Here is a 27,476-nt window from a genome sequence, read left to right as displayed (position 1 = left end):
TAAAGTTAAGATAATTTTGCATAAATTTACTCAGAAACCTTTATTGACTACCTTCGGAATTGTAGGTATGGTTTGAGCAATACATCTTTTTCTAAAAAGCCACTGTCCAGAAAAGAGTTATGATTCACTTATAGACATCGATTGTTCACCTAATCATTAGCTTTACCTGATTACATTTATCAACTCTTGATTGAAAAGGAAATTTAATTTAATATATGCCAACCTGCTTAAAAAGATAACACGTTATAATGGTAGAATGTTCAGGATTTTTGGTCATTTATTAGAGGTTAACTATACCTTGAGAGTGACTATAAAAACCTTCCTTCAGTTCTTAGTATATGTAATCAGTTAAACTCAATGGTTTGGAAGAAAATTTAGAGCTGAAGTGAAAACATTTACCTGTTCCGATAAACATGACATCATACTGGCCATCCTCTGCGTCCACTCGGTCCACTACAATCTGTGTAAACTGATAATTTACATCTGTTTTGATCATTATCGGGCGGTTATTTATAGGGAACACTGGATTATACATGGCTGGATGACTTCTTGCAAATGTTATAACATCGTCGGGAAGGTCTTTTGTAGAGTCAAATCCACCAAATGTTTTGCTGGGACACTATTCAGATAAAGGGAAGAATATATTTTGGTTAAAATATAATGAATAGGATTATGAATTATGTAATAATATATGACCTAAATAAATGGTCTAGGGATCTAAACCTGTGATTCTTCTTTTAAAGTTAAGTAACTGATAAACTAAAAAAAATAATGTTACTTAAATTAGTAGATGTAATATGTACTATATATTTCCTAAACATACCTTAAATCTCACTGCAGTTTAGTTATGTAATCATCTCTTACTGAAAATTGCAAATGTATCTAACGGAGTCAGTATATGGGAGGATCTGATTGATGCTTCCGTTACTAGCAACATTATATATTTTATATCATGAATGAATTGTTTGAAATGATTAATGGAATATGTGAAAACCACATGTGGTTAATCATTAGATTAGAGAAACTCAATGATTTTCTTGGATATATTTGATTTGTATCCTACTGGCAGATGCTAAAAAACAAATGCTCTTTTCAAACTAACAGCCCATATAAACTATACTTTATTACTTTGTTTCTGACATAATCCTGAAAAAGAAACTTATCGAAACTAGTATCTATCATTAATAATTAAAGTAATTTTAGGGATAAGGAGAGGTGTTACTCAAAGTGCTTAACAACCTGTATGGCATAGAAACTGACCAATCAGAATGGATTACAGAAAACAGATGACGCCCTTAGAGAGCCAGAAAGGGCGTGCTGTCAAGGTATCGTCTCTGGGTATAAATGCTCCACATAAGGCAGTAAGACAAAACCGAGAAAATTCAGATTTCACTCTCTTTTAATTCCATTTAATTATGTGGTACAAGCATTCAGAATATAATATCTCCAGTCTCTTCCTTTTTGTCTTACACTTACGTGGTTTCTGCCACTTAATGTAACAGCTTTGGCACTAAAAGGAATATAGAGAGGTTCTTACAGGAGACTTTGAAGGATAAATCAATTGTCTGCAATTACCTTGATATAGATCATTAATAATTCATGAGAGATAAAAAAAGTAAATCTGTTTTGAAATAGGAAGAGTATTGATCTATTTATGAATATATGCATTATATGTGTATATATTATATATACACACACGCTAATGCTACAAAAGATTTAAGGAATTACTTTTTGTTTAAGTAAATTATAAAATTGCTTATTTAATGTTGTAGGAATATTAAAAAAACTATATAAATTCCTAGAAGAAACAATAAAACATATTTTGTGGCATTTAAAATTATTTTTTTGCTTTTTTACTGCCATTTAAATATAGCTTGCAAAAATTTAGATATGTGTAATTAAAAGCTAAAGTAAGGAATTAATTTATTTTTGATTTTATCCTATAATTTGTCTCGTTCTCTTGCCTCGTTGGCCTTTTGTTTTTATACCTAGTACTACTTAGCTGTAAGTTTTTCTTTAAAAATAAAGAAAGTGCCATTCTACTGACACATTGTTTGAAGGTCACTTAAAATATTTTTTCTAGTAGTGTTGAAATGACATATCCTCAACTGCTACCTTTTGGGATTAATGAACTCATCCAAGTAAATTTCATTCATTGCGTTAGGTGTTAGGTCCTTCTGGCAGCTCTTCCCTAATTCCTAGATTAGGCAATACTTTCTGTTTTCTGTCTCTAGGACTTCATGCATATTGCTAATTTAATTTCCCATGGTATAAGAACTAACTTCCTATGAATACTGGGCGAGAACACAGCCTCTAGAACCAAGCTGCCTGGACTGAATCCTGGCTCCTCTCCTTGCCGACGAGTTCTCATCTGTGAAGCAAGAACAATAACTGGGCTGTTGCATATTATATACCAGGGGGTACAAAAAAATTGTATACATGTGATTTGTATTCATCTATTGTTATTGGTATATATTGAGTGCTACAATTTTAATACAGTTTTTTCCTTTCTTAAAATGTGTATATATTTTTTTGCATTCTGTGTGTGTGTGTATAAGTCTATCTACATCATATATATATATATATATATATATATATATATATATATATATATCTTAGAACAGGGTCTGGCACATGATAATTTCTAATTACTATTATTAATTTCAAATGTATTTTACACATCTTCAGATCAAAACTTTGCAATTCCAAATAGTAGCACAATATCTAGTACACTGAAGGAATTCCACCAAGTTTGTTGAAATGAAGCTAGAAAGAGTCAGTTTATATTTAGAATACAGTGGCATTAATTAGCCATAGAGATACAAACAGACATAGGCATATAAAACAGTCCACCAACAAAATAAAAAACATTACGAAATGGAGTATCTGGTGCTTTTTATAAAACCCATTGGACTTTGTATACTCAATAAATATTCCATCTTGTTCATTTATTCTTCTGAAAGCCTATTTAGGTATTTGTAAAATTTCCCATTTGCTCATCAAAAACTTTAGAAATGCAGAAAAAAACAAGACTATTAAAAGAATACGCCTAATAAAATCATAGAAAACATAACTTACTTCAATTTAACGGAATATGAAACTTAACATGAAAGTAATGGTTAGATTTCAAATACAAGCTTTTTCATCATATGAAATTATTTCCTTAAAGATTGTTAGGATTCAAAAAAATGTTACACTTAAGTGGATGGTTCTAATCAAATATTGTATTACATCTAATATCATATTCGTGGCGACTTCACTTATTTTTTACTATATTGGAGTCTTTCCTTTTTCTCTTCCTTCTTTAAATTGCAGATTCAAAGCTGGTTTTATTTTGAATTCTATCTTTTTTTTTTGAGCCTGAGTGTGCCCCAGGATTGCTGGAGGGAAAAGGGAGAGGTTGGTGATACATAGTAGATGGCATCTGATGAAATATTATATCTGGGCCCTGCTCACTCTATGAGATTTTTCAAATATCTTCTTTACCTACTTCAGGGCTGTGTCCCATTCCCACGGGAAGATGATATCAACTAAACAAAATGTTTTTCTCCTGTTTAATGTGCACTCCTTGAGCCTTCTCTATGATCAGAGAAAACATGTCCTGGTGTGCCCTGAAAGTTTCAACTCACCATGAAGGCCATTTTCACTATATCCCATTTTGAAAAGAAAATAAATAAGGCTACCCATTCAATTTCTAGTTCTCAAAAATTATGGGTATTCATAACAGGCAAGCCCTGAACTTAAACACTGATGTTTATAAAGAACACGTGTTTACATGTGGAATTCCATGGTGTCACAGAAAATACTTGCTTTGCTTTCATTTATAGTCTTGGAATCTTTGTTTTATATTATCTGTATTTAATATGTTCATAGTTGCTTTTTTTTTTTTTTTAACCTTCAGCAGGAATTTGTTAATTTTATATTTTAAACCCCTCGGCCACTTACCGTTCCTGGTCGTGGGTAGGGGACTCTTCCTTGGTAAGGCACCCACTGGTAGTTAGGACCATCTCTATGAGCATATGGACCGAGGAACACCCTTCTCACGTCACTCATGCTGTACATACACACGGCGGACCCCTTGAAGATGTTACTAAACAAGAAACAGAAAAGAAAACCAGATTTTCATCTTTATACAATGGCAAGAGAACTATTGACTATTGATACTAAGTTCTTTAATTTCAGATATCAATTATCGAAATTGAGCATAAATTCATAGCCATCTCAAATAGTGTTTGAGACTCTTTTTAGTCACATATATATTTTAACAATACACAAGAGAACCAATTATGATTCTCAACAATAGAAGGCATGGATGAAACCATCTTTATTATTTATAGAAAATATACATTCATATCATACATAAACTGATAAAAACATATATATGTGTACATATATATGTGAATATATATATATATATACACACATACATATATATGATATTTTAAAAAGCAATGTTTAATTTGGACGTCAAATAGTCATACAAATATAAACTTTGGTAATATGTTAAGCCTCAGAAATGATTAACAAAACCAGAGAACTTTTCAACAAGCAAGAATGTTTAAGAACTCATTTTATAAGCTGAAACTGATGCATAAAATGAATAGTCAATGTCATGTGGTTTGTTACATTACATTACTTTTAACTTCCGAAACACCATAAATAGTAGGTCAAATAAATTGTGTGAAGGCATTTAAAATCATCTCCTCTCAACACAGAAAGTCATTTTAAGTTAGTGGCTATTACACCCTAGTCAGAGTGGGGTATTATAGCATTATCCTCAGCATTTGCTCGACAAAAATCAGGTAATTGAAGCAAACTGGAAGTTTGCCATGAACTGTCACAACTTTCCGTTTTATTTTGCTTTATATCAGCAGCTTGAGGGATACATTTATACAGGGATATAAAACAGTTGTGTACTTTTAAAATATAGAATGCTTATCTTTTAACCAATCTTTACGCGTAGCAAATTACATATAAATCAGACCAAATGAAAGACATATGTTCATAAGAGTTTATTATTAGAAACTGCAGTATATAGATAATGTCTAGTAGAGCGCAAGCTTCATGAGAGAAGGAACCATACCGGGCTCTTTTTTGTAACTTCAATTACATATTGCATGGTACCTGACACAGAGTCAATCTAGTAAATAGCTATAGAATTTAATAACCATATTTTCATAATAGAATAGAAACTTAATACATATTAATTACATATTAATGTGTTGTTAATACAAACACATCATAGTTTGTAATGTTTCTATGTCCCTTTTCTATTGTTATATACTTTACTAATCTATTGATAAAATCAGTCATCATTCAGAGACTTGATTATGGTTTACAGCTATAAAGACTACCTCACATACAGACATCCATCTCACTAAAGCAGAGAGGTGAAATTTTCCTTACATTAAGCCAGTGATTTTCAAAGTGTGTTCCTAGACCAACAACATAAAATGGGTATTACCTACAAATCTGTAAGAAATACAAATTCTTATGTCCTGCCTCAATTCTATTGAAACAGAAACTCTGCGGACTGGGCCTAGCAATCTGTATTTTAACATGCTCTCTAAGTGATTTGATGCATGCTCCAGTCTGAGAATCACTATACAGGCATCGAGGAAGCAGAATAATGGATTAAAGTTTGTGTAATTTGGACCTCTCACATTCTTCAGTTCTCATTCTGTGTTTTTTTTTTTTTTTTTTTTTTTTTATCAAAGAGGGAATATATTTAGGTACAGGAAATGGCATATAGTTTTAGTAATATGGGTTTCTTAATTTTTACTTGTTATTTTAAAAATTATTAAATAAAAAAGTCCAATCAACTTGTAATGTTTTAATATTTACAGAATAAATCAGTGTGGGATATTGCAGTTAATCTTTCTCTTTATGCTATTACAGTCCCTTGCAGCGCTTTACCTGACTTTTGATTTTAAAGAATTTTTATTTTAAACTTTTTATCCGTATATGAATGCATATCCCTATTTTTGTGTCTGTAAACATATGTTTCCTTTAACAATTCCAGAAAATGTAAACTTTATACTGAGTGTAATAGTCAGGAGATAATTGCTGCTTGATTTTCAGCAAGAGACTTGGGAGACATGGGAAATGGGGAAAGGAGAAGAGAGGCAAAAGGGAAAGGAGGGTGAGGAGAGGGAAAAGGAGGAGAGGAAGGGGAAGGAGAAAGAGTGAATAAAGAAGAGATAGAGAAGTAGAGGAGAAGAGATAGCAGAGGGGGAGGAAAAAAATTTTCACTCTTAGTTTATATCACAATAAACTTACCAAAACTCAGGTTTCCCTTTTTATAATATTCTACATTTCACTCAAAATTTTAATGTCAAATTTATAAAGAGGGCATGCCATATAACATTTTTCACTATTCTTTTTATAGTGATGATATTCTTTGCCAAAATTGATTTTAAAAAAAAGACTATTTAGATCATAACTTATATCAGTCATCCAAGAATACACACCACCTCAGAAGTTAAGCCACCATTATTCTCTCAAAAATATGGGAAAGCACACCTAAAGAACACGGAGTTTCTATGATAATAAGATAGTAAAAAGTTGTTTACCTGGAAGTTGTAAACACTCCATATACAATTGGATTTTTAGGATCTTTAGAATTCATTAGGAATACATCCTCTGTTTGAAAAGAAAATTGGGAAAAATTGCATTTTTTTTATGATTATGGCAAAGTCTAAACAAATATTCTCTATAAAACATCATCAACTACTTACGCAATTCATCAAAATGAGTGTCAATGCCATTTGGACCTGGCACTGAGCAAATCAGACGAGCTTTGAGGAATGTTGTCCATTTATTCACCAGACTTCTATGCCCCCCAAAGTCATTCTGAAAGGAGAGAACGCAGTTTAAAGAACTGTGCACGCAAATGGTAATTTCCAATATTTCCCTTATCTTGGGATAGATACAAAACACAATCCCTCATACTTCAAAATGAGGAATTTTAAATGACTGGATACAAGTATATATGTTTTTTTAAATGATATTGTTGATCAAGTCTATTCACTCCAACTTTATTCAAGGAATGATTTGCAATAAATTTTCGCTAGCATTAAAAAGGTCACTTTACTTTTAAAATTCTGTTACCACTGTGCAATAAACAATTATTACTAATGTGTTTGTTTTGATTTGATTTAAATCTCTCTCCTACATATGCATCTTGAGATCTTACTCAACTAAGTATGCTGGTTCACAGTAGTGAACACAGTGGCACATAGTAGGCACTTAATAAGTACGTACTGAATGGAAGAATAAATGCATAGCTTATAACCCATGCTGAAAATACATCACAAACAATTCATGCTAGCTTTGAATATTTTATAAGTTTAAACTACTGAAGTAATGCCGATTTTACAAATATGTTGAAAAAATATTTGCATAAACCTTAATAAACTCATTCCAGTGACCCATTTTGAAAAAGCCCCTTCAAAAATATAATACTGATTTATATTTTGCTTATGTGATTTTATATACTATAAAGATTTTTTTTTAACCCTTGTAAGTAGTACTTTTAAATATGATCTATATTTTCTGGTGAAAAGATTCTCATATATTTTCCATATTATTTACATGTTTCCAGATCATTAAAACATAATTTTCCAGCAACTCAATACACTAGAGATCAATAATTAGATCATGATTGGGGTATCAAGGAGGCTAATCCCCACCCCCGACAGCAGATTTTTAAAAAAATTTCATAATATTTTCTTAAAAAAAGAAATAATTCTATTTTAAGATAATTATTGGATGGCTATGTGATTTTTCTTGAGATGAAAGGTGCTTTAATATACAATAAAGTTGGCTTTATTCATATTGCATATATACTGTACTATACAGAATAGATGAAAGAATGTTATTGCCATCATATCTTCACAATGAAACTAATTCATAAATATTTTTAAAAATTGAACAATTTTTATTCTATATAACATTATAATGCAATATTACATCCAATTTTGTGCTACACAGTAAATGAATTATTCAGATAAAGTTCAGAGCTTCAACATTATGTGTGTGTTGTGTATATGTACATAGGATGCTATAATAATTTATAAATACAAGCTTTAATGCTTTTCTTTTATATTAATATTTTAGTTATCCTAACAACAAATATTCATTCAAAGCTTACATATTGTAGAAAATTGTGCTGGGTCTAATAATACAATCAAAAGTATATTCTCCCAGGTGATATGATAAAAATATGTATTTCTCTAGAATTTCATACTAAGGTCATTTAATTAATTGTAGAGTAATGCCTCACAATTTCTACCTGAATGTTCGAGTATGAAAAGTTAATTATTCATAAGCAAGCATAATATGTTTTCAATCCATTTTTACTATTTAAATATTTATAGTGATCATCCAAGCTGTTTAGCCAGCTCTTCATTCTTTTTGAAAATAGGTGAAAAAGAAAAAGAAATAAAACAGTGATTGGACAAAATCATCCTCAATTTTTTTTTTCCTTTACCTCACCTTGCATATTTGACCTATTCTAGCATGAGTGGCTTTTCCAGTGTGTTCTCCATCAATCGCATTTTCACGGAAGAAAAAATATACTTTGTCATCTTCAGGGTTGTCACTCTCTGGAATGAGGTGGGCACTAATGAACCTTGGATCTGAGAGACAAATTATAAGATGTATATTAATTCACAGTTGGACAAGTAATACCCTTCATTATAGTCCATTTCACTTTCTCTTAACTTCTATTTCACATATTTTAAGAAATAATCTTTCCTTAGTTCACTTTTTTTAGTATACGTGAACCACTCTTTATACATTTTAAAGTATGTGACAGATCACCTTATAGCTCATAAAAACATTCATTAAATTTTTTCCCCAGAAAGTTAGGAGTAGGTGCAGCAATCCTCAGTGTGACCACATAATGAAAATGCATTACTGGATATTAAAATATTTTGTGAACTGTAAGTAGTATAAAATATTACGTATTGCCATCACCATTAATATTCTTCCTTTTAAGCATAAAATAGTTTAAATCAAGATACAAATTAGTCTATTCCAGTCTCCAGGAAAATATGGGTGGGAGGAGAGAGATGAGATCCACATAAAACAAGACCAACAACAAAAAAAACAAATCCTCTCATGTTGTTCCCCATCTCAGTACATGGCAACGTCCTTTACCAGATACTGAAGCCAAATTCCCTGGAGCCACCCTTGAGTTCCCTGTCTCTCATATCTCACAGTCTTTCTATAAACACATCTTTATTCCTCACCACGTCTTACCACATCCTTTGTGACCAGCCCCTCCCAGACCACCACTGCCTCATAGTCTCCTAGATTCGACCTTACCAACCTCGGTCTATTCCACACAACAGCCAGGGTGAACCTCTGATATGTCACTTTCCTGCCTAAACCTTTCTGTATCTTTCCAAATCACTCACAATAACATTTAAATTCTTCCAGGAACCAGAAGCCATTTATGATCTGGTCCCTGCTACTTTGCATGCCTTTTCTTCTACCTACGCTTTCTTTCCTAACTTATTCCCGGACAGTCGTACCAAACCCCTTCTCGTTCACATACAAGTCAAGCATTCTCCATCCTGCCTCAGATCTTTCCTCCCTGTGTAACTCTCTGCTCTCATATATATAAAGTCTAGGTTCCTACTTTTATTCAGGTCTTTGTTCAAACATAGCATTATCAAAGAGATCTTTGTTGAATACCCTCTTTAAAGCACTAATATCCTTATTTCACGGCATTCTTTATTTATTTTTATGCATTATTTTTCTTCCTAACATTATTGATCACCTGCTAAGATATCTCTCTCTTTCTTTTTCCCTTTCTCTCTCTATATATCTGATCTTCATCTCCTATTGTTTTCTCCCTCCTCACCCCAATGGAATATTAGTTCAATGAGAACAAGAAGTTAGCATTTTCTATTGGATGCTATGATCCTAGAGTTTAAAACATAGTGAGCATTCAATGAATATTTGTGCAAGGAGGGAAGAAAAGAAAAAAGGAAAAAAATGAGAATGCTTAGATTATGCATAAGATATACAAGCAATGTTTAGAGCCCTACTTCAAAAAATATTTATGTAAATATTTAGGTTGATATGACTGTGGCTCATAGAAACTGTATAAAAATATGTACTAGCTTTATGGCTTTAACATGTAACACACTAAAAAGGTGAGTTTATCTCACTGAAAGCACTTAGGACATGGCAGGTATTTAAATTCTTACAGTACCTACCTTTACTCCCATGGTGTATTGTGTTGTCAAGTTAACAATGAAACACACACACACACACACACGCACACACACACACACACATCAGCACCACACTGACAAGATCAGAAAAGAGTTCAGAATCCTGAAAGTAGATTTATACATGTGATTGAGTCTTAATCTTTACACCAGTGAATAATCATCGCTGTCATGTTTTCCATGCTTGTAACTTTCTTTTAAAATCTACTCTGGGACCATGCATGTTTCACAGTGCTTAGTATATTTCACAGGGCTACACTCCACTATCCTTCTTAGGTAAATTAAACAATCTCTGTAAGTAATGGAAAACATATAAAATATTACCTATTCATATTTAAAATTCAGTGTTCCAGTGGAATAAGAGTAGGAGAATAATAACTTAAAAGTTGGAATCACTTAGCACCAGAATTTTCTAAAGATACATAAAATGCATTATTTTACCATTAATAATTATCACAAAGCTTGATTGTCTTCATAAATTTCTACTTGTTCATATACATAAATAATTTGCATGTGTTTACCTCATGAGGAATAGTGAGAAAAATAATTAATGTGACATGGTAGGAATTATTATGTTATAAACCAAAGAATTATTACCTCATTGACGAACATAGGTTTCTAGAAATGTGTTATATGTGTGAAAGAACACAGCTCATCTCTTGCAACTTTTATGAAATTTTGAAGACTCTTCTCAGACCTCAGATACTTAATTTTCAAATTGGTTTTATTTCAAATTAAGTTATTTCAAATTGGGTTTTATTCACCTTGTCTGTCATAAATAGTTTAAATAAAAACAAATATTTTACACTTAAATAGTGCATGTGAAACAACTTTATAAAACATTGACAAATGTAGGATGTTATTTTCATTATGATGACACTGAAACGGAGCTTCAATCGCATGCTAAGTTTGGGGACCTCACTACAATCCAGCTACAGAAGTAAAATGAAAAGGCATACATTCTTCTCTAGTACTGGAGCAGTGGAGGAAAAGCTGGTCTAATATGACCTCCCAAATTTAAATGAACAGTGTAGCTGTTCATATAAACACTTGAATAACTTAAAGAATTTCAAATAATTAAATTCAACTCTTTTATTTGATCATAAATTCATATGAGACACCGTATAGGAAACAAAATGAAATATATATCTTTTGTTCTCAGAAAGCTACAATCTAGCAAAAGCGATGTTAGAAGCACAAAAATGGCAAAGCAAATAATATTCTCCTAACTTGGTTTTTAGGCACGAGAGAAGGCATTAACAAGCATCACATTTCCCTCTCTAAAATATGGGGGTATAATTATCACCTTACAAACGCGAACTCTACTAGGAAATAATTTGAGAAAGTTATCAAGTACATTCATTGTTAAAAGGGCCTTCAATCCTAATCTCTCCTTCAATATCTGACACTACAGGAATGGAGGCTATTTTAGGTGAATTAACAATTTGACATAGCTTCAGATACAGCCCAGAATAAATCATACACAGAAAATAAAAACCAAATTTATTAAAATACTAGAAAAAGAGAATATCAAAGAAAAATAATACCAATTTAATGTAATCTGTCTTCAAAATTTTTATGCTATATCTTATACTGGAAAAAAAATCATTCTTATTTCAAAACAAAATAGGTCTTTAGTTGATCTCTTCCAAAAATTTAAAATGATACATTCTTCTGCTAATATTTCAACTTTAGAAATTATTCTCTTTGGTCAAAACCTCGGCTCATTATTTTCTACTTCTTCAATCCCCTCAAATCTCACCTTCCCTTTCCTTGTGATATTTTGTCCTCTTATTCCCTCTTTTATTTTCTCAATCGACTTCTCTCCTCACTGATGAATTCCCCATTTTATCCAATCTGAACTTTCTAGTCATTCTAATTGTCTTCCCTATCATCCTAGAACCTCTTGGCTTCTGGAATCTCCACTCTACCTGCCTTACAAAGCCCCAAAACTTTCTTCCCTCTGCTCCTATATCTAAACAACAATGAAAAAAAAAAGCCACACAATTATAGTAAATGGATGTGCCATAAATTTAAGTTATTTACCCTAAAGCTATTTATCCTGGTGTCTCTAAGGAATTATTTTACTTACTATAGATTTATTATCAACAACTGTTTAAAGTTAGTCTTATTATCTTCAAATCAACTAATGTACTACCATCTCTTAACTGTATTTTCCGAAGATGGACTTGCTATTTGCTGTACTGATAAGACCAAGGCCGTTTAGTAAGAACTTCTTCCTTTTCCTTCTTTCAGCGCCCCCCGCCCCACCACACACACATACACACACACATTTTTCTTTTCTTCCTTAATGTGGAGGAATGGTCTATCCTCATTCTACATCTAAGGACTCTCTCATAATTGCTCTCAACCCAACAATGTACAAAATATTATTCCAATAACAATCTATTTTTCATGCAATCACTCACCATTTTTATTTTCACTTACGAAATATTTCCTGAGCACTTACTCTGTGATCTGGAGTGTAGACGATTAGGGTATATTATGGGAAAAGTGTTATATCCACTGGTGCTTATTGTCTGTGAGGGGATGCCACCAATTAAACTGAGCAATTACTAAACTGCACAAAAAGAGCAAAAACAAGAATTTGGAAAGAATTTGGTGGGAAATGGAAGGGACAGTTCATCATGCCTTGAAGGAACGATGGAGAGTTATTTCTCCTAAGATATGACATATAATTCAAGATCTGAGGAATAATCAGTAGTGTCCCAGCTAGAAGGAACACATGTGCAAAGTCACGGTAACAACAGAGAATGTTATGCAGAGTGGTCCGTGAAGACAGGTGGTTAGAGATGATGAGAGAAAGTTAAGCAGAGGCTAGAATAAAAAGAAAGTATGGTTCAGATGTTTATTGTCCTAATGGCTATAAGGGAAACCATTGAAGTGTTTTAAACATAGTGATGCCATTATCAGATTTCTATTTTAAGAAGATCACTCTGGTTGCTGTAGAGAAAAAAGTTACAGTGAGGCAAGAATGAAGGCAGAAGACCATTCTGGAGATTGATGAGAAATGATGGTGAAATTGACCTGTATAAAGACGGAGACGTATGCTGGGATTTTTTGAAAGCAGAATTGATGGATTACATTCATTGATGAGCTGTTGGATATAAAGAATAGTGAGAAAAATCATGGAAAAAATAAAGAAACATCTGATTCAAACAAGTGGTTAGATAGAAATCATTTACTGAGACAGGAAACACTTGAAGAAGGATAGATATGAGAGTGGGGAAGGAAGATGGGCTCAAAAGTAAAAATTCTGACTAAAATATTCTACCTAGATATCTCACTGTAACTGTAATTAATTCATCATACCAAGCAAGAAACTTATCAACTTCTCTTTTAAAACTGCTTTTGCTCCCAACTTTTCCATTCTGGTTAATGTCAACATCCATACCTAGATAAAAAATGTTGTTTTACCTTAAATTGCCTCCATGTCCCTCAGGATTTCGCTTTACACTCTCAATTTATCATCAGCCTTATTCCAGCTATCATTTTCACTACTTTCCCTGTTTCATGGTCTTAATGGTGCCGGCACAATTCATGTTCTTTTTAAATTTACAGTTATGTTGTTTGAATCATCTAACCAGTCTTCTACATATATTATCTATTTCTTCTAATCCATCCATACAGTGCTATAGAAATAAGCATGAATGCATTTATATCATATATTTTCCGGAACAGATTTTAGGTATTACAGGATACGACAAAGTCACATAAATTAAGATGTGACAGCAGAAAGAACAATAAGGCTGATGTTACTCTGAGCCAGAAACCAGGTTAAGAGCAGTTACTACATTCATCAATATACATATATATACACACACACGTAAGGTCAGCTGCATTTGAGCTCCAAGCTTTCTAGCACAGGAGGGGGATGGGAAACATTGTCAGCTACATTATTCACAGAGTCTCTCAAATAGGAAATAAACTAAGGGCAATCAGTGACATCCACAAACTAACCTTGATTTAATTTTCCAGCAGAATTGACCACTGTTCCTTTATTCTTCCCTCAATGAACCTGCTTTTCGTTCCGGACAACACTGTACCTACTATCTTCAAGGGCATGTAGTTCACACAACCGAAAAGAAAGTGTGCATTTACCTCTCCTTTACATTTAATTCTTTTTTTAGGATCCTTATTTTCATATTTGTTATGACAAGCCTTTGTCCTATATCCCTCCCTCTCTTGCTTTGGGCTTCTACACATAACAAAGTATTCCCCTAAACATATTTTGAATCTGTCCCACTGTAACTACCCAAAATGTGGGTCCTTATCTCTTCTCTCCTGGCAGTCACATGCAATCTGTTTTCCCTGCCTCTTGTTTACCTTCCCTAACCCTCTTGTACCATATATCAATTTTTAACACACAAACCATTCCCTGGCACCTACATATTCCTCAATTAGACTCCATAAAACTCTATTTTAATCACTTGAGTTCTTTCCCCTTTCTCCTTGTATTTTTTTTTTTTTGATTTTTTTCCTGAATATAACTTCCAGGCTAAGCATAATTTCTGAAACAGACCATTATTCCTAAGGAGTGAATTAAGATTTCCTGAACTAAAATGTGTTTTGTTTTGTTTTGTTTAATTCTGGGACATTTCCCCCTCACACCTTTATTTTTCAATTGCAGTTGACATACAGTATTATATTAGTTTCAGGTATGCAACATAGTGATTAGACATTTATATAACTTACGAAGTGATCACCTTAGGAACCTAAGAAAGTTCACGATATTCAAAAAGGAAGCTATTCTACTTGCAGTTATTCCCATCAGATGGCAAGTGAAAATGAAAACCCCAAGCCTACTAGTTCCTTTTTCTGTTAAAATTGTGTCTGAAGCTTATTAAAGAGGAGAATGCTTACTTGCAGTCTCCAGAAACAAATTCCTGCTTGTAATGTGGCCAAGTCCATGGAAACTAATAGTCACACATATGAGTATACAGATTTTTTCATGATGCAGTTACAATGTTCCTAGATACCTTGCCACACTGTAATGTTCTCCACTCTGTAAAGTTCACAAAACCCTTTGAGACAGCGATTGAACAAAATCTTTTCAATTTGAAATATTTCTTGTGATGTGAAGCAGGAAGTCAATGTGGATGTATATTAAAAGTTGAACATCAAAACAAAGTGGCCAAGTCCATTTCAGCAAGATCAAAGTGCATTAATCTCACCAGCACAAAACTGCAATGTAAACACAACGACAAAAAGTAAGCGGAGTTGGAAAGGATTCTCTCATCTCGGTAACTTAAATGGTATGCCTTTGGGGAAGAAACTTTGTCTTTACAGGTTCTGTGGTACTTTGACAATGCCCTGAGCACATGGTAGAAGCGGAACAAATAATCGTATGAAATGATCTTGCTGTCCTGTGAAGCATGCGACCTTTTATCATGACAATAGCAATAAACACAGAGTAAATATGCTTCTTCTCTTTTCCTCCCTCCTTTATCCCCTTGACCACCCCCTGGACATTTTTCCACACTTCATCCCACAGATGGCATTTCTTGCAAAATTCACGTTTGGGCATAGGCACCACCGGCCACTTGTAACAGTACCTCTCTGTTGAAATATTTTTAGCAGCTGCAAATGAAACTGTCCTACAGGTGCAATCTCGCACTTAATGAAAATGACACCTTGGCACAGGACACACGGCTGTCTTTATGAGTCATTTGGCAGCTTGAGCTTATTTAAATAATGAACACATTTTGCTGTGCTCAGCATGAGGATCAATCTGAATCTATAGAACAGAAACATTTTGACCAGCATATGGCTGGACCGTCCCTTTTACAAACAAGCCCCCAAAGGACAGGAACATACAACTAACATGGTAAAATATTTTTTTTTCTGAAAATAAATTCAATTTACAGGATGATTAATTAAGGCTTTTAGGGTATCTATAAACTCAAAAGTTGGGATATCTATCGGTTTTCTAGGAAATAAATTATAGATACTTCGGTAGAATAGAGGATGGAATTAACGATTATAAGCTTTCTTGGGCAACTGCTACTAGGACTAATTAGTTTCACACCATGAAACACTCAGTCGATCCTCTTGTAAAGCATGTCAGGAGGTTCCAAAGCAGAACAGGAGAAACATAAACCCACTGCAGAAAACGACACAAATTACCTATCTCTCAGAGTGGTTGTGATACTATTTATGAGAGGAAAAGGGAGGCTTGAAAATTTATATAGTTCACCATATATAAATACTCTTATTTTCTTCACATTGAAAGGTGATCCTACTGAGGTTATGACCATTCATTAATGATAATCTTTACTAAATACATATCTCCAATTGCCAAAAAAAAATCTGTCTTCACTGCACATATATAAAAACTATTCTGTGACAAGAGTCAGAGAAAACTGGGTAGAAAGCAAGCTTCTTCTACTCACTATAGTTGTAACTTCAAAAAATCAATGTCACTAGCTCCAGTTTTCCTGTCTGTGAGGTACGGGGAGAATTACATTAGAGGATATATATATATATGTCTACATCTACATATATCTCCCTCTCTCCTTCCCTCCTTCTCTCTCTCTCTCTCTCTCTCTCTCTCTCTCTCTCTCTCTCTCTCTCTCTCTCCCTACGTCAGCTTATCATAGACCTTCATAATTTCTAGCTGCTATTATAACACTGTTTATAAAACTTTGAGAAATACGCTATACAAATATATGTTTAAAAGTTAATGGTAACATAAACAAATTGCTAAGGAAAGCAAGTTGAATCAGAAGCCAGCTGATAAGGAAGCTCTAAACCTGTTAAAAACAATGAAGAAGAATAAATTATAAATTAGTAACTTGTAAAAATCTTTTAAATTTTTTGAAAATATTTTCAATATCACAGCCTCAGGCTTCAACATACTTATAAGCTAACTAGTGGGGGAAATTGGTGATGGGGAAAAAAATCATCACCAGATGACAGTCAGCACATTAGGATAACAGCCATAATGACCGGTTTCTTCCCCTTTCAGCTTTGCGGCAACATAAGGGGGAAAACGTCCCCCAAATTAAAAGAACGTGAATGGGAACTTCCAGCACATTGGGAATTTAGAAAATGCGGATAAGGTCATCTCACATTCTTAGCGAACAGCCTAAGCAGAATGGATGTATCATTTTTGGCTGTGGAATAGAAAAACCTCTGGCTGCCGAGGAACAGGCCTGGAAAAACTTTTGATACTTAGCTGGCTGGGAAACTATGAATGGCCCTTGGGATAGTTTAACCCGAAGAAAGGTTCAAGATGAGTCACGTCAGGAAGGAGAGAAGGGCTGATTAAGATGGAAGATGAGCATGAATGGTAAGTGAAAATAATAGGTACTGCTTATTGTGCTCTTTCTTTGTGCTTTTTATACATTATTCTAACCCACACTCATCCCAGAAAGAAACCCTGACATTAAAACCCAGCAAATGCCCAAAGAACAAACCAGTACGTAAACAAGAGCTAAGTTCTTTCTACCACATCACTTGGCATTAAGTTGTCACACTGATGTATTTTGCACTATGTCCAAGTTGCATATGCTTATATGCACTATTTGATAATTTTGTTTATTATTCTAACAAACAAATCAGTTTTTAACATTTATTAAAAAAGAAAAAAAGAATGGAGAAGCTTGCTATGTTCTACCAGTACAAAATGAGACTATTTGAACTACAGGGTCATAACCAAATCAAACTTTCCACAGCTTTTCTCAGCTGAAGACAAATTAGTGCAGAGGAAGTTAAAAGCCTTTGGGATATTGGACTTACCAAGAAGAAACAAATGAAGTGGTCACAAACATCGCTGTGAATTGTGACAACTCCAACTCTATATGTCAAACCAAATTAATGACCTTACAGTTTCCCTTATTTAATCCTGCAGTCAAAGAGAAAACATTTTCTACTTTCATCTTTTCAGTTTCAGCTCCCATATCTACTTAGTTGGCATTTACTCCCAATTACACCTCTAACATATTTTTGAGTGTATTTTTCCCCTTATTTCTTTTGTCCTAATTAAAGTTCTCTCTTTTCTTTCCTAAAGTATTGGTTTATGTTCTTTAAAGATCCACCTGCCTCAAATCATTCTTCCCAGTCAACACTTCACAATTTTGCCAGTGTGAATTTCTAAATACACACTCAATTTTATTGATGGTTTTCCAATTGCTAAATAAGTTCAGACTCATTTATTTACTGGGTATAATTGGCATACAATAATATATGAATTTTAGTTGTACAATACAGTGATTTGACATTTATAAATGCAGATTTCTTTAAAAGGTATTCAGGTTTTCTCTACCCAGCCCCCATATATATAATTCCGTGTTCCCCCGAAAATAAGAACTACCCAGATCATCAGCTCTAATCCATCTTTTGGAGCAAAAATTAATATGAGAGCCAGTCTTATTTTAATATAAGACCGTGTCTTATATAATACAGTATCATATAAGACCGGGTCTCATATTAATTTTTGCTCCAAAAGATGCACTAGAGCTGATGGTCCAGCTAGGTCTTATTTTTGGGGAAACACAGGTTTAGGCTCCCCTCCCATTGCATTCCCCCCTGTACCCTTCTATATTATCACTCTGGATTCCCAGAACTTTCATTCTTAAATGGCTTTACTTATGCAAAACCTCTCTGAAGAATGATGCCGATATGTCAAGTCCCTTTTCAAATACCTTCCAATAACACTTTCTTTAAATTCTTGAGTTAGATACTTGTTTGCTGGGTTTCCATAATAGTTTGTTTATATTTCAATTAGAGTAGTTACATCTTCCCACCTGCCCTGGATTATTCTTTACAGTGGTACACTGCATTTCTTCACTAAGTTCATCTGAGGCAGGGTTTTGTCATTCAAAACCCTGAATGACAAAACCTTGAAGTAGAGTCCCCTCTACTTATTAGGATAGTGCATTACACTTTAAGACACTGATAACTTGAATTAAAGTGAACACTATTCTATTTATACAATTGTCTTATGGTGTGTAAACTGCCTTCATGTAGGTGGCAGTGTAACTGCTCAGCAGTTAGTGGACTATCACAGTATTTAGCTTAGCTCCACCAATTATTACCTGTGCGACCATAAGCAAATTATTTAACACATCAGTGTCTAAAGTTTTCACCATAAAGTGAGAATATAGAGACGTTATAAAGATCAAATGACAATAGAATTAATACACCCAGACTTAGAGTAACATGCTATCATGAAATATGAACTGTCTTTATTGTTAGTGCATGGCTGGTTAACTCTGCTTTATTGTTTAGCCTTGTATTGTTCACCAGAAATCATTTAAGCAGAGCATCATTGAAGTCAACAAAAAGTAAGTATCGTTTTTAAAAATAGGAATTGAAGCTAAAGGGCAGAAACAAAGAGCAAATCAAGAGCTCCTTTTTCACGTCGGAAGGCCATAATGGAAGAAAAGATCAAAATGAGTCAGAAACTGAAAAGAGCAGCAGCAACATTGTTCTCTATACTGACTTAGATAAAGAGACATGGATTTCAAAGATTCAAGAAGAGGCTTTATTCTCAATGCTGGGGCTTGAATAGCTATATTCTTAGTCCAGCAAAACTAGGTGTGCTGCGACATTTATAGGTGTTTCCTTGTATTCTCTGTCAATGCCTGAGCAGTAATTTTTTGGCCATGTTCATGTAGTGAACATATTCAGCTCCTCAGGATAACTCACTCGTGTCCATCATTTCCACACCTACTCATCCTGGAACCTCATCTTTCTCTATGCCACCTTATGCATTAGAGTCACTCAATACAGATCCTGGGATAGTATTGACTTCTTCCCTCCCCATTGAAATTTTGTCAATCTCTCCTAAATATCTTCCACATCTATCTTTATCTTTCATGTCTTAATTTAGGTCCTTGAAGTTTTTCCCAAACTTTTAACAGCTTTTTTAGTTTCTTGTTATCAGTCTCACTTTCCTACATTTTTTTTCTGTCATATAATGCCAAGATTGACTTCATCAATATTCAGTTTGTTTATGCCAATCCGTTGTTTAACATCCTCCATCATACAGTTTTTATGACCCAACCATTCCATTTCTAGCTATTTAATCAAGATAAATGAAAGCATATGTCCACAACAAGATTTGAACAAAAATGTTTATAGTAGGTTTGTCGAGCCCAAGTATCTGTCAATAAAAAAAACAGATGGCACTATGTGTATAGCCATAAAATTAACTACTACTTAGCAATAAAAAGGAACAGATTACTGATACATGCAATGACATGGATGAATTTCAAAACAAATACAACAAAGGAGTACATATTACACAATGCCATTTATATGATTTTTGGAATACGCAAGAGTTATCTATTGTGGAAAACACAAAACAGTGCATTTCTCTAGAGGTGAGGGTGTGGAGACTGACTGGAAAAGGGCAAGAGAAAACTTTCTGAAGTGTTCCATACCCTGATAGGCGTTCGGGTTACAGCGATATATGATTTGTCAAAACTCATTGAAAATCACACTTAAGATTAGTGCACTTCGCTGTATATAAATTTTACTGATAGGAAAAATAAATAAACAAGTATCAAACTCATATCATTATTAATCATATTAGAAAGGTGTGCTAATGTCTGAAATCTACTTTGAATTTATAAAAAAGCTGGTTGATGGATGGAGAGGAATGAATGGATAGATATGTGATAAATTATTGTAAACTGTAAATTTGTACCATCTAGGTGGAGGATAAAGGTATATCAATATAAAATTCAACTTTCCTGTATTTGAAACTTTTTGATGCCTTCTGAAACAACACCAACAACAAAATAGTTTTTCCTAACGTTCAGCAAAGGTCAGCTGAGGTAGATATAAGCAAGCATTAAGGTAATTTTAAGAAAACATAGTGTGTAAATACAGTAATTATTATAGGAGGTGAATGAAATCCTTAATTTTTTTCTTCATTAACACTTACTTTTGAGTCTTAAACTCAAACTGGAGCAAAATCAAGAAATTCAAGCATATAACTGAGCCGAGTGCTAAGCATCACTTAGATTTTCATTGAGATGCAAATTTGGTATAGTATAATCTTCAATGTATGGTTAGTTTTCTATATCTAGATAGCATGTATGTTCTTTTTATTTAAGTATTAGGGTCTTTAACACCTCCTATTCAAATAGTAACATTTTCATAATGTAATTGCCTATATGTTGTAGAATTATGTTTAGAGAGTAAATTGGAAATGCATATTTAGTTTGCATTTTTTTTTTTTTTAAGAAAATACATCTTGTGTTTTGGCTTTGTCTTTCTGTTTTGCTGACTGATTTATTTCTATCATGTATATCTTATGATCATTTCTCTATTTTCACAAATGGTAGAAACAGTCAGAGCACTAAGGTTTTAAGCAAAGCCATTGGAATATTAATCTAATTTAAACTAAATGGATATGTCCCAAGGTCATATGACTATTTTGTTATTATTATTTGATAATCACTTACCAAAATGTGGTCTATGCTTCCCTTCTCTTATCTTGTAAATATGCGGTCTTTTTTATTGATTTGTCATAAAAGAAGCAATTCTTCACAATTTCAATGTGGGGATGATATAATTATGCATCTTATTTGTTATAGATTAGAATGATTTTTTCCATTGCAGATTTTGGAAGTTGCATATGATGTCCTGTTATTCACAAGAACACTACATATAATGATTTAGAGGTCTGTGTTCTATTATGTTAAATATAAATTAGAAATAGTTTGATGTCTTTAGACTGAATCCAGTTACCTCAACTATAATGTTTTTAAAAATTTCTATATTTTTTGACATTTATTCCTGCTTTATTGCAGGAAGCTGCGATAGTTTTTAGATTATTCCCTGTATTAGGTCTTCAATGAATAAATTCATTCTAGTAATGCACTTAGGGATCCTCATAAACTGTGCTTTCAACATTTATGTTGTTATGTTCTTGAATTATTTCTAGAATAACCTACTGTATGATTAGCTTAAATGATTTGTTATTTGAAAAGATCAGATGAAGTTTTATGAAGAAAATAATCTCCAGAAAAATATATTTTTATGACCTCGGAATGGTTACACACACACATGCATGCACACATGTGTATATAATACACAAAGATTTCAAGAACTTTATACAGATGTTTTCCAAATAATTTCTAAAAATGGAAGTGTTTTGGGAAAAAGATTATTATCCTTTTACACTGTCATCACAGGAGATGTCAACATGAAGGGATATTAAATAGAATATGCATAATATAAATTCTGCTCTCTAAAAACAAAATCATGTGATCAATGGAGTCCACGTTCATAAAGTAATTACACTATTTTGCATAAAATACAAATTAAAAATAACTTTTGAACTTAGATGAAAAAAACCAAGGCAGCAAATTTTCATTTCCTGCAGCTAAAGAAAACAGAACTTCCTATGAGAAAAGTCATTGCTCCATGATAACAAGTAATTTATATGATCTTAATCAATGACTTCACACTAAAACTTTCTCTTAAAGAGAAAATTGGTAGAAGTTCAAGAAACATGGTATTACCTAACTTTCTTCATTTTAAACCAGAGCACATTTTTCTTCCGTTTCCCAGAAATTTCACCAAATTTTTATAATCAGTGCGCTTACTCTGCTTCATTAAATTATATGAAACAAGTAAAATTAAGTGTGTGTGTTTTATTATTATTATTATTTATGTTTCATAACTTACACAAGCTAAAAAGTTCACTACACCAAAGAGACATGTACAGGCATGATTTCAATCTCTCTGAGAAGGAAGAAAACATACCAGTACCGCCTTTCAACTCTTTTTCCAATCCACAGTCATATCTCACTAATTGGTAACATTTTAAATAAGGAGAAATACATAAGTTTAAAATACATTTCATAGAAATAAATACATCTTTTGAAAGACAATTATATAAAGACAATGAAAACACAAGTCACCGAGTATGAGAAAATATTTGCAAAAAACATCTAACAAAGAACTGTTATCCAAAATATATAAATAACTCTTACAACTTAATAATGAAACAACTTGACTAACAAGTGAGACAAAGACCTTAAAAGGTATCTTATGAAAGAAGATATGCTAGATGGCAAATAAGTCCAGGAAAAGATGCTTCACATCGTATGTCATTAGGAAAGTAAAAATTAAAGCAACAATGAGATACCACTACATACCTATTTGAATGGCCCAAATCCAGAACACTGACAACACTAAATTCTGGTAAGAATTTAGAACAACAGGGACTCTCATTCATTACTGGTAAGAATTCCAAATGGTACGGCAACTTTGAAAGATAGTTTGGTGGTTTCTTACAAAACTAAACGTACTCTCATAGTATGGCCCAGCAATCATGCTCGTGGGTATTTACCCAAAAACAGTTGAAAAAGTTATATCCACACAAAACCCTACACACAGATGTTTATAGCAGCTTTATTTATAACTGACAAAACTTGCAAGCTACCTAAGTGTGCTTCAATGGGTGAATGGATACATAAACTGTGGTGCATCCAGAAAATGGAATATTTATTCAGAGCTCAAAAAAAAAAAAAAAAAAGAGAGCTATCAATCTATGAAAAAACATGGAAGAAACTAAAATATGTATTAGTAAGTGAAACAAGCCAATCATAAAATGCTACATACTACATGATTCCAAATATATGACATTGCCGAAGTGGCAAACTATGGAGACAATAAAAGATCAGTGGTTGCCAGGGATTAGGGAGGAAGGGAAGAACAAATCGGTTCAATACAGAGGATTTTTAGGTCAGTGAAACTACTCTGCATGATACTATGGTGGATTCACGTCATTATACATTTGTCCAAATCCATAGAATGAACACCACCGACAGTGAACCCTGATGTAAACTATGGACTTTGGGTGATAATGATGTGTCAGTGTAGGTTCATTGGCTGTAACAGATGTACCACTCTGGTGGGGAGGCTTGCGTGTGTGGAGTAGGGTTATATGGGATATCTCTGTAACTTCCACTCAATTATGCTATTAGTCTAACACTACTCTAAAAAATAAAGTCTATTATTAAAAAATAATTATGATAGAATATTACCTGTATTAATAATATATCTCTGTGCATTAAGAACTTTAATTAGGAATCAACTCTTCTTTACCATATTAAGAACATTTTCTTCTACACTTAGCTAACATATTGTAATCAGATCATTTGATTTCTCTCATTTTTCAGCATTAAACAAGATAAAGCATGTGTTTTATTTTTAAAATATTAAGGTAATGGATTTAAGAGATTTCCAATTACTGAATCATCCTTGTAATAATATTATAATTTATTTCATATATTTATTTGGAATATTTGGATATTCATAAATATATTTGTTTCTAGTTTTCCTTTTTGTTTGATATTATCATTGGGAATATTATAGCTCCATGTGACTTGAATGACTTGAAAACAGTTGAATCTTTGTCTATCTGGAGGCTTTTCGTAAAGATTTCATATAGTTTTCTCACTTACATGTTTTATATATGATTCAAAGTTAAATTGATGGACTGAAATTTTGTCCCAAAACAAACAAAACCACTAAGTAAAACAAAAAAACAAAAATGTAATACCAATTTTTTTCTATTAAATTCTCTTAAAATTTAGGTGTATATTCAACCTGTCCTTAATTTTTATTTTCTCAAAAAAGTAGCTCACAATCCACAGAGCGAAAAACTGATATTTGTGAATTCCAGTAGCAGTTTTAATCATTTATAAAAGCCAATTTTCATATAATGATAAAATTTATCATAAAGTTTCTGAACATGTAATCTCAAAAAATGTTCTTTAGTGAAATAAAAAGTCAATTTCATAAGTGAAATGGAAAAAGTTCTATTTTGATTATTTGCCCATTTCCAGGTTATAGTAATAATCAAAACCCTAATTCATGGACAAACTGACAGGGGGCTATTCCTTTGAGTTGCCACTGCTTAGATCCTTGAGTGCTAGGGTGAAGGAAATAAATATCTGTAAGAATGTGGCCTGATTCTTAAAATAAAATAATGATTCAGGGTTCAGCGAAGATTTAGGTCAATTTTGTCACAGATCTTGGCAAAATTTTAATAGCATGAATGTTATTATACATAGAGACTAATTATACTAATTGCAACAACAGTGGAGGTTCAGCATTTCTATCATCCTCTGGTCAGAAAATGTTCTCAAAAGTGCCGGAAATTCAGGATCTTTTCAAAGAAGCAAAACATGTTCAACTGTGATATAATTAGCAGTTTCTATGGCTTTTGTTCTTAAGAGACAATAATAGTTTTTATTCTTGAAAATGTCTAATTATATGGGGAAGGAAATTCAAGGCAGAAAGGAAGATAATTTATAGCATAATTTTCAAAGTAATTAGAATTTGCAGAAAACAATTCTTATTATAAACTGTGTTTAATCTGTATGATCCTATCTTTTCTTAAGAAATTATAATTCAAATTTAACATTAGCTACTATTTTTTTGTACTTTCCTAATTTCAATGTACTGAAAATAAACAATTACTATTATTTTAATACAATTTCCACTTATTTTGAGGTTTTTTTTTTTTTTTTTTTTTTTTAGGATTACATCTATGTGAACTGAATAGTGAGAAATTTGTCAGTTATATTTACATGAAATTTGGAGGTTTTTAAATATTGGAAAGACTTTATTATATAATATAAAACAATATCGCACCCCTATAATTTAAAATTTAAGATTGCAATACAAAATTTAAAGTTATAGAATAGAATGTATAGATTTTTTTGTTTTTATTTAGGTTTAATTCTGTTTCTTTGCACTAAAAATCTACCTAGCTTTCAATACTGGATGCTTTTGACAAAAAGATGTTTACAGGGAGTAATAGTTATCACATATTTTAAATACCATGATGCTGTTTTATCATACTATTTATTACTTAAAAAAAAATATTAGTTCTAGTCTATCTCTAGTGAAAGATAGTTTATATTAATCTGTTCTGAAGACAAGTTTTTAAAAATCACCTGAGACTATTTTGAACCCTAGAAGTCACCACCTCTACCACAATATTTTTAAAAATTCTTAACATTTAACAGGACATACAATTGTGGGAAATGTTAGGGGCTATCAGAAAGGTACTAAATTGTGCTAATCTGACACTGTCTCAGTAGAATGATTCAAGCCAGGGGTGTCCAAACTGCGGCCCGAGGGCCAACTGCAGCTCGCAATCCATTGTTAATTGGCCCTCAGCAAATTACAAAAATATATTTAGTTTACTTAAATAAACCAGGTGAGGCAATACGTACTTCACCTCGAGTGAGTGGCCCGGCTGTTTGTGTATTTTACCGCATATGGCCCTTGGTGAAAACCGTTGAAAAAAGTTTGAACACTCCTGATTCAAGCAGAATTAGGTGGGTCCTAAGAGCATTACACAAAGGTTTTATCAGTGATTGTTGCTTGAAACTCCAACCAACCTGTTCAAAGAATACATAGTTAGTATTTATATATCCCCAGATTAAATGGAAACAAAAGTCACTAATTCAAGAAGGCCAATATTAAAAGAATATCAAAGTGTGGATTAAACCGCATCACGTGCACTAAATTGAACACACATACACATTCCTGAGGGCTAATGTCAATTTAAGTTGAGATAAAAGACAGTCTACTCAGAAATAGAACTATTGTGTTTTTATGTCTCTCCTTTAAAAATCAAATATGTAATATGTTTTGGTAGTTTAGTTTACTCCTCCTCAAATTTTAATGTAGGATTTTGACAGACTGCAGATTTTGAGTGGGCAGGTCTGGGTGGGCTCTAAGATTCTTCAGTTGTAACAATCTCCTAGGAGATACCCATGCTGCTAGCACAAGGGCCAAACTCAAAGTAGTAACAGTTTATACCAGGCTGAGTTTTTAGTGATTTGAGCTATGCATAAATAACGCAGTTCATCTTTTGAACCCATTGTAGGATAGAATCTGTTAATTTTGGCAAGTCTTTGCTTTTTAAAATTCACGCACCTGCATTTTCCAAAATCTGTATCTAACCTGATAAACATTTCCTACATGTAAAATATTTAGCAAAAAATAGAAATATGCAAATTTTTTAAATGGTAAATAGTAAATAAACATGTTAGAAAGAGAACAGAGAGTTCAGGAGATATGGGTGTAATCTCTGTTTCCACTCAATACCAGGTTACTATTAACTTCCTGAATGTTACTTAAATTTTATTACTTGCAGTATTCTATTTCTCTTGGTTTTGGGGAAGATGAAGTGAATCTTATAGGAAGCACTTTGAAGGGTATAAAACA

General features: G+C 32.8%; 1 protein-coding gene across 6 annotated transcripts in view; it reads right to left on the bottom strand.

Moving 5' to 3' along the window:
* SEMA3A (semaphorin 3A) overlaps positions 1-27,476 on the bottom strand; it is a 488,784-nt gene that overhangs the window by 37,106 nt on the left and 424,202 nt on the right. For all 6 annotated transcript variants that reach the window (XM_033088936.1, XM_033088935.1, XM_033088937.1 and 3 more), the window contains 5 exons: positions 8,497-8,639; positions 6,738-6,852; positions 6,573-6,642; positions 3,946-4,090; positions 400-619 (listed from right to left, as the gene is read on the bottom strand). In XM_033088936.1, the coding sequence (XP_032944827.1) occupies positions 400-619; positions 3,946-4,090; positions 6,573-6,642; positions 6,738-6,852; positions 8,497-8,639 (693 nt within the window). The remainder of the gene's footprint in view (positions 1-399; positions 620-3,945; positions 4,091-6,572; positions 6,643-6,737; positions 6,853-8,496; positions 8,640-27,476) is intronic.

The sequence above is a fragment of the Rhinolophus ferrumequinum genome, chromosome 20 (genome assembly GCF_004115265.2).
Source record: "Rhinolophus ferrumequinum isolate MPI-CBG mRhiFer1 chromosome 20, mRhiFer1_v1.p, whole genome shotgun sequence".
Taxonomy (NCBI): domain Eukaryota; kingdom Metazoa; phylum Chordata; class Mammalia; order Chiroptera; family Rhinolophidae; genus Rhinolophus; species Rhinolophus ferrumequinum.
Note: the sequence above shows the minus strand (reverse complement) of the source record. Positions and strands in the feature narration are given on the sequence as shown.